The 13,364-nt window shown below is 43.6% G+C and overlaps 1 protein-coding gene across 1 annotated transcript; it reads right to left on the minus strand.

Moving 5' to 3' along the window:
- Positions 1-2,257: 2,257 nt before the first annotated feature.
- Positions 2,258-3,205, minus strand: LOC136711049 (taste receptor type 2 member 40-like). The gene has a single exon (XM_066687021.1). It carries the CDS (start codon positions 3,203-3,205, stop codon positions 2,258-2,260), a length of 948 nt encoding a protein of 315 aa, XP_066543118.1.
- Between the last annotated feature and the right edge of the window lie 10,159 nt (positions 3,206-13,364).

The raw sequence follows: 13,364 nt of genomic DNA on the forward strand, positions 1-13,364 counted from the left end.
CATAATTTTAGCCACTGGAGGGTGGTACAGGGATGTGCAGGGGGATCTACTTTCCCTTTAATTGTCCTACAATGGAGCCCCCAATTCAGGTAGTGTTTTGGAAGATACAATAATTTTAGGATTATCTGCAACAGACCCCATAACTTCCGTTAGCCCCCCCACCAAGGACCAGATTTCCCTGCATTGAGCACAAAGAATTGACTGGACTAAACTGGACTGGACTTGCTTAGTTGATCAGGCACTAACGTGTTTCCCAGTCTGTAGAAATTAGTGATTTAGGGAGAGACTTAACAAATGTCTCTCAAAGCAGTGGCTGAATGTGAAGTTAATCTGGACTCCTCACTGAAAACCTTTAATTGAGGGCTGAGGTGGAATGAAAACCAGATGAGCTTATACTATACTATGCTATACTATACTATATCCAGGAGGCATCATTCGGGGTCTTCGTCCAGTTGATTGGGGGCATCCTGACAGAGAGCCCGGCGGCCCAGGTAGGTGGCACCCTGACGCAGGTTGGGATTGCGGAGCAGAAAGTTGACGGACGTGGTCAAGCAGAACAGGGTCAGGGGGATGTTGGCGTAGAGCTGAAACTGTGGCAAAACATTGCTGGAATAGCTCAACATGATGTACAGGATGAGGGAGACACTGTACAGCAGCACCTGGCAGGACATCAAGCGCATCACCCTCCGCTCGCTGTCCAGACGTGGCGACGAGGAGAACTCACTGCAGCCGCTCTTCATGCGGCGGATGTGGGCCCGCAGGTGGCGGAGGATGGCCACGCAGGAGGCCGTCATGACTGTGAGGGGCAGCGCCAAGAACAGGAAGGAGCCCACAACTGTAAAGATAAGATTCTCCTGTTTGACTGTACAGTCATACGTCAACAGCAGCTCTGTGGCGTTGGTGAGGTTTTGGGGCCGGCAGTGGCCCTTCAAAAGCGAGTTCCAAGACATGCCGAAGCAGAGGAAGAAGATGATCAACAACGCCCAGCACACCAAGCAGGAGAGATGGGACTTGATAACCCTGAAGCAGCCTGTCTTTGCAGGGAGGATCTTGAGGCAGTAATAGAGGCAGAGCAAGGCATTGTACCAGATGCTGGTGCACACGGTCAGATCTTGGTTAAACAAGACCATGAAGGCGATGCCAGGGTATTTGCAAAAAATGTTTGATACCACTATCTAGAACCCACACCGCCGTGTTCAGGCACAGCAGCATGTTGGATATGGCCACGGTGCCGATGATTAGGTTGGCGTCGCTGGTTCTCTTCTCCTTGAGCTCAACCTGCCGGGTCCGGAGCACACACAGCAAGACCACGATGCTGGCACTGCAGCCGAGGAAGGCGCAAATGCCTGTTAAAGCGCTGCTCACGTATTTGCCCCCCAATCCAGAATCTGACCTATTCATGTCAGCTTTCTCTTCTTTTCCTTGCCCTGGATCCTTTGTTTCTCTTTCTCGTCCTCAGTTTAGAAAGCAGACAACAAAGTCACCAGTGCTTCTCAATTGACTCGACCTCTTGTCCTTCTCTACATATGTATTTATTTTCATAGATATCTTGTCATTCATTTATTAACTTTACCCCTTAGTTCATACAACTCCAATACTCTTTAAACTGAGGCTCTCCTCCTCCGGTGAGCTCTGTCTGTTTCCAAACTCCTCTATGTAGTTTCAGCCTTTCAGCTCTGTCTGCCTCTCTCCTCTTGACAGAACTGTGTCCGCCCGCTCAGGGACAGACCATTCCTCACCGCTGCTGGAGAGAAGCCCTGACACGATATGCAAACTCAAGCAGTGCAGCTGCAGATCGATCATAACTTTGAAAAATGATATGTCTCCTTCATAATTTTAGCCACTGGAGGGTGGTACAGGGATGTGCAGGGGGATCTACTTTCCCTTTAATTGTCCTACAATGGAGCCCCAATTCAGGTAGTATTTTGAAAGATACAATAATTTTAGGATTATCTGCAACAGACCCCTAAACTTCCTTTAGCCCCCCCCCAAGGACCAGATTTCCCTGCATTGAGCACAGAGAATTGACTGGACTAAACTGGACTGGACTTGCTTAGTTGATCAGGCACTAACGTGTTTCCCAGTCTGTAGAAATTAGTGATTTAGGGAGAGACTTAACAATGTCTCTCAAAGCAGTGGCTGAATGTGAAGTTAATCTGGACTCCTCACTGAAAACCTTTAATTGAGGGCTGAGGTGGAATGAAAACCAGATGAGCTTATACTATACTATGCTATACTATACTATATCCAGGAGGCATCATTCGGGGTCTTCGTCCAGTTGATTGGGGGCATCCTGACAGAGAGCCCGGCGGCCCAGGTAGGTGGCACTCTGACGCAGGTTGGGATTGCGGAGCAGAAAGTTGACGGACGTAGTCAAGCAGAACAGGGTCAGGGGGATGGTGGAGTAGAATTGAAACTGTGTCACGTCACTGTTGGAATAGCTCATCCAGGTGTACAGGATGAGGGAGACGCTGTACAGCAGCACCTGGCAGGACATCAAGCGCATCACCCTCCGCTCGCTGTCCAGACGTGGCAACGAGGAGAACTCACTGCAGCCGCTCTTCATGCGGCGGATGTGGGCCCGCAGGTGGCGGAGGATGGCCACGCAGGAGGTCGTCATGACTGTGAAGGGCAGCACCAAGAACAGGAAGGAGCCCACAACTGTAAAGATAAGATTCTCCTGTTTGACTGTACTTTCATATGTCGCCAGGAGCTCTGTGGAGTTGGTGAGGTTTTGGGGCTGGCAGTGGCCCTTCAGAAGCGAGTTCCAAGACATGCCGAAGCAGAGGAAGAAGATGATCAACAACGCCCAGCGCACCGAGTGGGAGAGATGGGATTTGATGGCCCTGAAGCAGCCTGTCTTTGCAGGGAGGATCTTGAGGCAGTAATAGAGGCAGAGCAAGGCGTTATACCAGATGCTGGTGCACACAGTCAGAACTTCGTTAAACAAGACCATGGTGGCAATGACAGGGTATTTGCAAAAATTGTTGACACTATTATCTAGAGCCCACACCGCCGTGTTCAGGCACATCAGCATGTTGGATATGGCCACGGTGCCAATGATTAGGTTGGCGTCGCTGGTTCTCTTCTCCTTGAGCTCAACATACCGGGTCCGGAGCACACACAGCAAAACAATGATGCTGGCACCGCAGCCAATGGTGGCACAAATGCCCGTGAAAGCGCTGCTCACATATTTCACCCCCATTACCGAAGCTGAGCTATTCATGTCAGCTTTCTTTTTCCTTGCTCTGGATCCTTTGTTTCTCTCACTCGTCCTCAGTTTAGAAAGCTGACAACAAAGTCACCAGTGCTTCTCAATTGACTCAATCTCTTGTCTTTCTCTACAACTGTATTTATTTTTGTAGATATATTATCATTAATTTATTCATGATAATAAATTGTAGTTCCTACAACTCCAATACTCTTTAAACTGAGGCTCTCCTCCTCCGGTAAACTCTGTCTGTTTGCCAAACTCCTCTACGTAGAGTTTCAGCCTTTCAGCTCTGTCTGCCTCCCTCCTCTTGACACGACTGTGTCCGCCCACTCAGGGACAGAGGATTCCTCACTGCTGCTGGAGAGACGCCCTTACAAGATATGCAAACTCAAGCAGTGCAGCTGCAGATCGATCATCGCCTTAATATTGTTAGCCACTGGAGGGTGGTACAGGGATGTATAGGGGGATCTACTTTCCCTTTAATTGTCCTACAAGGGAGCCCCCAATTCAGGTAGTGTTTTTGAAGATAGTCATTTCAAGATTATCTGCAATAGACCCCTGAACTTCCTTCAGCCCCCCCCAAAGGACTAGAGTTCCCTGCATTGAGCACAGAGAATTGACTGGACTAAACTGGACTGGACTTGCTTAGTTGATCAGGCACTAACAATGTTTCCCAGACTGTAGAAATGAGTGATTTAGGGAGAGACTTAACAAATGTCTCTCAAAGCAGTGGCTGAATGTGAAGTTAATCTTGACACCCCACTGAAATCCTTTAATTGAGAGCTGAGTTGGAATGAAAACCAGATGACCTTATACTATACTATGCTATACAGTTATGTCTTGTAAATCTCCAGGAAAAATTATGGAGAACCTATTGTTCTCTACTGTAGATCTTTAGAATCAAGGATCTTCTGGTTTTCATTGAATATGATCATTAGACACAGATTTTAGGCATCACCATTGTTAATACATGTTTTAATAAAATGTTAAAATAATAAAGTCTCTTCATACCATTATTAACACTGGAAAAAACATAACATCTTCTGGAGTGGAAACATCAGTGGTAAGTATTAGATTACACTTGTGCTCACAGGTGCATTAGATGTTTATCCAAGACCTGGTTTTGCATGCAGTATCAAGTTACCTGTCGGAGGTACAGAAGCCCCTGCTTTACATGGGAGATGAATGCATACCAGGAGAATTAAAAAAAATATATAATAATAATAATAATAATAATAATAATAATAATAATAATAATAATAATAATAATAATATAACACATTGAGAAAGAGTGGAACATTTTACCTTGACCAATTCAAAACTTTGCCCTACCCATGAGTCTTCAAATCACAAACCTGTATCATATCATAGTTCTATAACTATAGAAGCAATCATAGGATTCTTTCAATGAGTATCAATCACCATCAATCAGCCCAACCAAGTTAAAAGGAAAATGAAAATGCAAAGATCAGACAAAAAAAAAAGTGGATGACAACACACAAAGTCCAGAGAAAAGATTGCACGTTATTCTGAGTAACTCTGAGAAAAAATCCTGAGCAGCAGACCTTGGATTTCATGGGACACATCAAACTGCAGCAAAGAGCGCTGAAGACAACGACACTTTTGATGTACTATAATATATACTCAGCAAAAAAGAAACGTCCCTTATTCAGGACACTGTATTTTAAAGAACAAATTGTAAAAATCCAAATAACTTTACAGATCTTTATTGTAAAGGGTTTAAACAATGCTTTCCATGCTTGCTCAATGAATTATAAACAATTAATGAACATGCACCTGTGGAACGGTCGTTAAGACACTAACAGCTTACAGACAGTAGGAAATTAAGGTCACAGTTATAAAAAATTAGGACACTAATTCTGCACTGCAGGACTTAATGCAGCTGGTGGCCACAGCAGATACTGACTGTTACTTTTTTGCCCCCCCCCCACCTTTGTTCAGGGAAACATTATTCCATTTCTGTTAGTCACATGTCTGTGAAACTTGTTCAGTTTATGTCTTGGCTGTTGAATCTTTTTATGTTCATACAAATATTTACACGTTAATTTTGCTGAAAATCAAAGCAAGTGGAAATTGAGAGGACGTTTCATTTCTTGCTGAGTATATACACCGATCAGCCATAACATTATAACCACCTGCCTAATATTGTGTAGGTCCCCCTTTTGCTGCCAAAACAGCCCTGACCCGTCGAGGCATGGACTCCACTAGACCTCTGAAGGTGTGCTGTGGTATCTGGCACCAAGACGTTAGCAGCAGATCCTTTAAATCCTGTAAGTTGCGAGGTGGGGCCTCCATGGATTGGACTTGTTTGTCCAGCACATCCCACAGATGCTCGATTGGATTGAGATCTGGGGAATTTGGAGGCCAAGTCAACACTTTGAACTTGTTGTTGTGTCCTCAAACCATTCCTGAACCATTTTTGCTTTGTGGCAGGGCGTATTATCCTGGTGAAAGAGGCCATGCCATCAGGGAATACCATTTCCATGAAAGGGTGAACATGGTCTACAACAATGCTTAGGTAGGTGGTACGTGTCAAAGTAACATCCACATGAATGGCAGGACCCAAGGTTTCCCAGCAGAACATTGCCCAAAGCATCACACTGCCTCCGCCGACTCGCCTTCTTCCCATAGTGCATCCTGGTGCCATGTGTTCTCCAGGTAAGAGACGCACACTCACCCGGCCATTCATGTGATGTAAAAGAAAACGTGATTCATGACACCAGGCCACCTTCTTCCATTGCTCCGTGGTCCAGTTCTGATGCTCACGTGCCCATTGTAGGTGCTTTCGGCAGTGGACAGGGGTCAGCATGGGCACCCTGACTGGTCTGCGGCTACGCAGCCCCATACGCAACAAACTGCGATGCACTGTGTGTTCTGACACCTTTCTATAAGAACCAGCATGAACTTTTTCAGCAATTTGAGCTACAGTAGCTCGTCTGTTGGATCGGACCACACGGGCCAGCCTTCGCTCCCCACGTGCATCAATGAGCCTTGGCTGCCCATGACCCTGTCGCCGGTTCACCGCTTTTCCTTCCTTGGACCACTTTTGATAGGTACTGACCACTGCAGACCGGGAACACCCCACAAGAGCTGCAGTTCTGGAGATGCTCTGACCCAGTCGTCTAGCCATCACAGTTTGGCCCTTGTCAAAGTCGCTCAGATCCTTACGTTTGCCCATTTTTCCTGCTTCTAACACATTTGAGGTCAAAATGTTCACTTGCTGCCTAATATATCCCACCCACTGACAGGTGCCATGATAACGAGATTATCAGTGTTATTCACTTCACCTGTCAGTGGGCATAATGTTATGGCTGATCGGTGTACACTGTATGTGTGTGTAATACTCATTTCAGATTATACATCTCATTGATAACTAATGCATACAATTTTTTGTGATTTAAATGTAGATGTCCTACTAAATGTGCTTCGCTTGCAGGTGAATTGTATAACAGCACTATAACAGCAGAACCGAAGACAGGCATTTGAAAAGGGAAACCTATTCATTCGATTCCTCATTGAACCAAGCTGCAAAATTGACACATCTTGTCATCATGTATTTTTAAATTATATTAGAAAGCTTTGGCTGCAAAGGGTTAAGATTACTGTCGAAGAAAATATAGAAGCGATCAATATATTTTAATATTAATAACTGTGATACTAATGCATCACATACACCTGTAAGCATACCTAATGTCATGCGTAACTGGTTTGTTTCAGCAGATTTGTTTAATTCCTGGCACACATTTCATTTCATTTCATTTCTACCACTGATCTTGAGTTCACTGCTGCAGTCCTTGCTGTGGAGTTGGAAGCCGCAGGCCCCAAACACAGCAGGAAGAAGGTGCAGGAGAGGCTGAGGCATAGGAGGAAGCCGCCCAGTTGGCAGCGGGTCACCGTGCGGGCAAAGTCGTGCTTGAGACTGAGGCAGAGGCGAGACTTGGCAGGTACGATTTTAGCAGAGTAGAAGAGGCAGAGCAGAGTGCTGAAACAGCTGGTAGTGTACATATTCAAGGTGGCCAGGTACTGCATGGCATAAGAGAGTGGCGAGAGGTTAAAGACAGCGCACCAGAAGTACAGGGCCGAGAAGAGCGAAAGCAGTGTGTTGGAGACGGCCACCGAGGCCACGGCCGGAGTTATAGTTTCTGTCCCCGGCAGTGCCAGGCAAAACAGCACCAGCATGTTGCTGAGAATCGCTGCTGCTGCGACTATCAAGAGCTGAGCCATTAAGGAGGCCATCCCGGATCCCACTGTGTCCAATATCAGGGACCTGTGTTCCTATCTGTGCCGAGTGTCACTGAGGCTCTCTCTGGCCGCTAGAGTGTTCAACAGGTGTCTTCCCATCCGTTTTTACAAGAGTTCAGATTAAATTCCACAGCCAGAGACTGTAGTGGATGTATTCTGTCTTTCCTTCTTCTTTGCTGTATGCGCTATCTGTCGAGCAAAACACGATCGCGTGCATTCAGCTTCTGTGTGGGTGCAGGCTCTCGGTGCCTTCCACAAAAGCTTTCCACACGATTCATACTTCTTCCTTGAGGTTGTGTTGAGGTGTGCAGCCAAATGTGGGCTTGCAAACCATTCCTCTGCAGCTGGCCAGTCTGATATGTAAAACATTGTTTTCACACAGCAGCTGTGGTCAGGAAAGAACACCCACTCTAAAATTCCCTGTTGTTTCCACCTCAGGGTTTATCAGGTAAGTATCTATGTAAGCATGTGTGTATGTGTGTGTGTATGTATGATTGTGTGTTCATTAAACCATTCTCAGAATCTGGAAAAGTGATTCAGCATAGAGAACGCTGTAGACATTCTTTGTACATAATCCTGGAATTCCCTAAACGTATAAATAAACTATTAAAACTCTCTCTCTCGTTCTCTCACTATCCATCTCTCTATCTATATATATAGTGCCTTGCAAAAGTATTCAGACCCCTGACCAATTCTCTCATATTATTGAATTACAAATAATACATCGAATTTTCATTGTTTAATATTTTATTGTAAAACACTGAAACTCAGAATCAATTATTGTAAGGTGACATTGTTTACTGTTGGGAAATATTTATGAAAAATAAAAAAACTGAAATGTGTTGCTTGCATAAGTATTCAACCCCTGTGCTGTGGAAGCTCCCAGTTTACCGAATGAAAGAAATTGCCCTAAATAGGACACAATTACATTATCATTGGCCTCTACCTGTGAACCATTAAAGTTGCGGTCATATTTTCTGGATTCAGCAATCAGAGCAATAATAACAACCATAACTATTATTAATAAAAAAGGTGGATACGATATAGAGCCTAGAAAACGATTGTATTAATCCATTGGTCCTAATCTTTGGTCCTTGAGAGATCCCAAAATCTTTAAGGTTTTACGGGCGTCTTCCACCAGTAAAGATTGTGTCGAGATGCACAGTCCGCTCTTCAGCTTCATTGTCTGAGAGCTGTTAACCCCCCATCCCCACAGCCTTTACAGAAAGCTTTTTCTCACCTCTCCTGTAACAATGTGCTCTGACTGCACTGCTGTCTGCACAGCCCTGGGGGCCCCATCAGGATCCCATTGTCCCCCAGCTCCAGGCAGTGGAGCTACAGAATGCAGAGTACAATGTGCAATTTACAACCTGCATTGGCCTGATTCATAAATATATAAACACACACGCACACACAGTATATATCAATTTCGTTCAAGTCCAGGACAATGTTGTGGAGCTGTGCAGGGGTTTCTATGTGAAGCACTCTCCCTGCGTACTCTTCTGAACCTCTACAGATGTCTCCAGAGATGTGAATTGTGCATGATTGCCTTCAGGCCCTGCTCCAGCCTGAGGCAAACTCGGAGTCAGGAGGTGCTCTTTAATTGGTAGCCGGTTGGCAGTGATAACTATGAGCGAGCGGGTCTGACAGTGTTGCCTAATTGACACAGCTTATACAGCCACTGCCCCTCATTGGGAATAGAGCACCACGCCATCACACACACAGACACACCCTCCCCAGTCTCACCTCAATGCAGTCAGCTGGAATCTGTACAGTTTCCTCTATGCTAAATCAGTGCCCTACGATTTCTCAAAAGATCACTGCCAAATAAGTTCACGTCAAAGGATATTAAGATGATAACAACATAAGAAAGTTTACAAATGAGAGGAGGCCATTTAACCCATTATGCTCGTTTGGTGTCAATTAATAACTAAGTGATCCAAGGATCCTATCCAGCCTATTTTTAAATGTTCCCACATTTTCTGCTTCAACCACATCGCTGGGGAGTTTGTTCCAGATTGTGACAACTCTCTTATACATAATTCACCTTTTTTTAGATATTGCAATGTATTTACACATTCACTGCAGGTGTCCCTGTATTTCTTCTCCATATACAACTTGAATACACCAGTCCAGGCCTATGGGTTTCACTGTAGGGGGTTTTAACAGAAGATGCAGTGTATTTTTTTCTTGTTTGAACGAGACCTATTTAGAGGCACGAGATTAGAAAGCTTCAAAGTTCAGGCAGACAAGGGATTTCTCTCAATGGCTCTTCCAGCACCTTTGTAACAGTGCCATTCACAGGCAAATTGGTCTCCCCTCAATGTAGCTTTCCAGTGAAGTATATTTCCAAACCAACTGGATTGACTTCAATCGGAAACCGGCATCAGAAGAGGAGGGGGTTGGGTGTAAACATGATTTCATTTTTGCTTAATCTCTGAAGCCCCTACAAAAAAAAAAAAAAACAATCCAGGTGTTTTTTTTATTTAAAATCTAGACCTTGAGTGCAACCCTTTAAATATTGTGACCATCTGAATCAAATCCACTCTCTTTGGAATTAGTTCTGCTTCAGACTAAAGAGATTCAGTTCCTTCAGCCTTTTCCATAGAAGAGCCCTGAGACCAGGGCTTACTCTAGTCTCCACTTCTTCAACCGAATTACAACAAACATTAACACTCATGTTCTAATATTGTGGATTATGTGGCTGTTTCTCTGCTCATCCACAGCATGCCATTTGTATTGTAGGCAAAATGTATTAAGATAGTCTGCACCCTCCACAAACACAAAATAAAAAACAATGAATTGCCACTGTGCTAATTCGTTCCCAGGCTTATTCCTCACAAAAAAATATAATTGGCAGGAATCCATAAGTAGTTTTAACCATTATTTAATTATTTGTGTGTCTATTTCTTAAAAAAGTGTAATGTTGTTTGTCTGTGGGTAAGTAGCTAAATATATAATATATTCTCAAGAGCTCAAGCCCTGAGCTTTCCAGATTCCCAGATAACAGATAACAGATAATGTAAGTGAACTAAAAAAAAAAAGTGTGAATAGTTATTATGATTATTATTATTTTTGTTGTTTATGGTTGTCAGCGCTCCTGTGATTGATTAATTGGGATTGACTGGGACCTCCTATACAATTCCAAGTTATATATCATGAAGAAAAAGCAAAAGAAGGTGGATGTCAGCCTGCACTATAACAAGACTTGTTCCCTTCATACAATTATCATGCAAGACATTCATTTATTTTGGTGATTCGTTAAGTCGAATATAGATGGTTGATTAAAATAAGCTAATGTATCAGTAATCAATTCCAAACTAACTGAAAAATGATTCAGCCTCTGGAAACCCTGGAAAAAATAAGTAAATAAATTAATCTAGTCGATTGCAACGAGTTCAGAGATGGTGTCAATACTTTAGAAAATAATAGTCCCCCCCACCCACCCACCCACCTGCTTCAGCTCATTTCAATAAACAGGAATCCTTACAGTTTTCTACAGACTGGACCGGCTGCATCGACAAAACCCTCAGTAGATGTTAATAATGAATGGATAATATATTACACTAAATATTATGATTGTATGATTTATAAACCAAAGGGGTGGGGATACTTTCCACTACGACTGGTCCTTTCTGTGCCCGACCATGATCAGGGGAAGACGAAGATGGGCTCTCAGCACAGGACTGGGAGTGGAGCTCCCCAAACTGGAATGACTGAAATTGGCTTCCAGTGGAAAACAAAGGCCTAATGATCTGCGAATGGGCCGGGGGGGGCAAGACTGGAGGAGGTGTCGGCCCATTGTTTTGGACCGGTCAGAAAATGGCCCTTCAGGAAGCTGCACTGCAGGAGAGCAATTGAGGGAAGATATTGGTTGGGGGGGCTAGTAAGGGCTATTGAGTGATGGTTGGGGGTTAGCAAGTTTTGGGATGTTATCTACAGAAGGTTACAGAATAGAAGACAAGTCACCATGAATTTTTGGGGCTACAGAAACTTCTGTCTAAAGATGTCTTTTCTTAATACAAAGAAAAACGTTGAAAAGAGTTCACTGTGGATGTTTCTTTTGTTTTTTTTGGGAAGGCTGAATTACATTTTTGTGCTGTATAAACACATACATAATGAAGATGATTTTATATATATATATATATATATATATACACATCATTTCAATTTGGCTCAAAGGTAAACAGTTAGCATGATCCTAAAGGCGTTATGTATCCAGCCCCTAATTAGGGTCAGAAAAAGGAAGGATCAGCTTTTTCATTCTTCTTTTGCATGACAACAATGGTGCATGATACGGCGTGATTTGCAAAAGGGACAGGATAGCACCATTGGCAGAAACGTGACTTTTAATGCCTGATTGATTTATGTAATTGTTGTTTTTAAAGGGTGAAATGAATTAATTCCCATTAAGGAGTTTATTAAGTGCCCTGAATTAGGATTTAGGAATGACATCACAACTTGCAATTTTCCTCCTTTTCCTATAATTTGATATAACAATAACACAAAAGCCTTTTTTTTTTTTTTTAATAAAGCACAATTAAATTAAATGAGTAATAAGGAGAATATCATCCGAGTTGTTACCAAACAAACAAAAAAACAATATCCAAATACAGCTCTGTAAAACATTGAGACCACTTAACACTGATTTCTGAACTTGGAGTGGTATCAATTTTTTCCAGAGCTGTACTCATACTATGTTTAGGTAAGTATGTAGTTTTAAATCCTCATTCGGGTGATTTAATAAACTCTTTTCAAAGGGTTTAAACAAAATGTAACACATTCACTTTTTACACCTTTAAACATGTAGGCCAGGCTTTAAAAATTAGTCAAACTTCTGATTTTATCCCTTTTTAAAAATGTGATTCTGACTCAAAATCAGCCTTTGATTTGGAGAATTGTGTTTGACTAAAGATTTAATCCAGACAGACGTTTTGCAGCTCCTCCCTCCCCCACTAAAAAAAGACGACATGCAGCTTCCAAGGTCTGACCTGTATGATTGCTAGGTGTGACGCTCGCAGTCGCTGGTCAGACAATGTCTGAACCGCTTTGAAAAGGGTGTGTTTGTTTTCGGCAGAAAACGCAGTGAAACCGAATGATAAGAAGAGATTAGCAACACTTAGCTCTCCTACATCACTAGCTGGGTATACAGTGAAATCCCAAACTTCAATCCCAAAGTAATATATCTATTTCATACCATTCTTTATTATTAATATTTCCTTTCTATATATTCACCCATTTATCCCATCATTTTCACACACACACAAAACAGTGTTAGCTTTACACTCCTTGCTAATGTGATCCAAGGACAAAAATAGGGAGAAAGCACAATAGCACTATACTGTATTTCCCCCATCCAGACACTGGCCAACCCACAGAAACTGGGTTACACATCTGTGAGCAGGGTACCGTCCATATGAACAGGGTCTGGTAAAAGAAAGGCTTCTCCCTGGGTTTTTGTTTTTCAGTAAAGGGATTACACTGGAAATGAATGAGAGTGACCCTGTTTAAAGCAGCAGGCCTTCTACTTTTGAACTTCAGGCCAAGGCAGGAGCACCATTCAATTGGACCAGTGGAAACCAGAGCAACAGGAGGACTCCCAGTCTACCAATTGACTCTGCATCTTCCCCCAGGGGGTGGTAGAGGGGGGTGGGGGTGTCATTAGCATGCCCATGGATTTGGCCAGCTAGCAGGGGGTGTGTGTAAAAGGGGGTGGGGGGTGGGAGTGGGGGGGCAGCTAGACTGTTTGAGGCAGCGTCCATTGATCTTGGCTTTGAAGTGGGATAAGAGATTTGTGGGGAAGAGCCTCACTGATACGGGTTGAGGGAGGACCGAGTGGAAGTCACCTGAAGGGCGGGACCAGTTTCTCGGCCTGAGTTTGGTAGGA

This window comes from Amia ocellicauda, chromosome 15 (assembly GCF_036373705.1).
Source record: "Amia ocellicauda isolate fAmiCal2 chromosome 15, fAmiCal2.hap1, whole genome shotgun sequence".
NCBI lineage: Eukaryota > Metazoa > Chordata > Actinopteri > Amiiformes > Amiidae > Amia > Amia ocellicauda.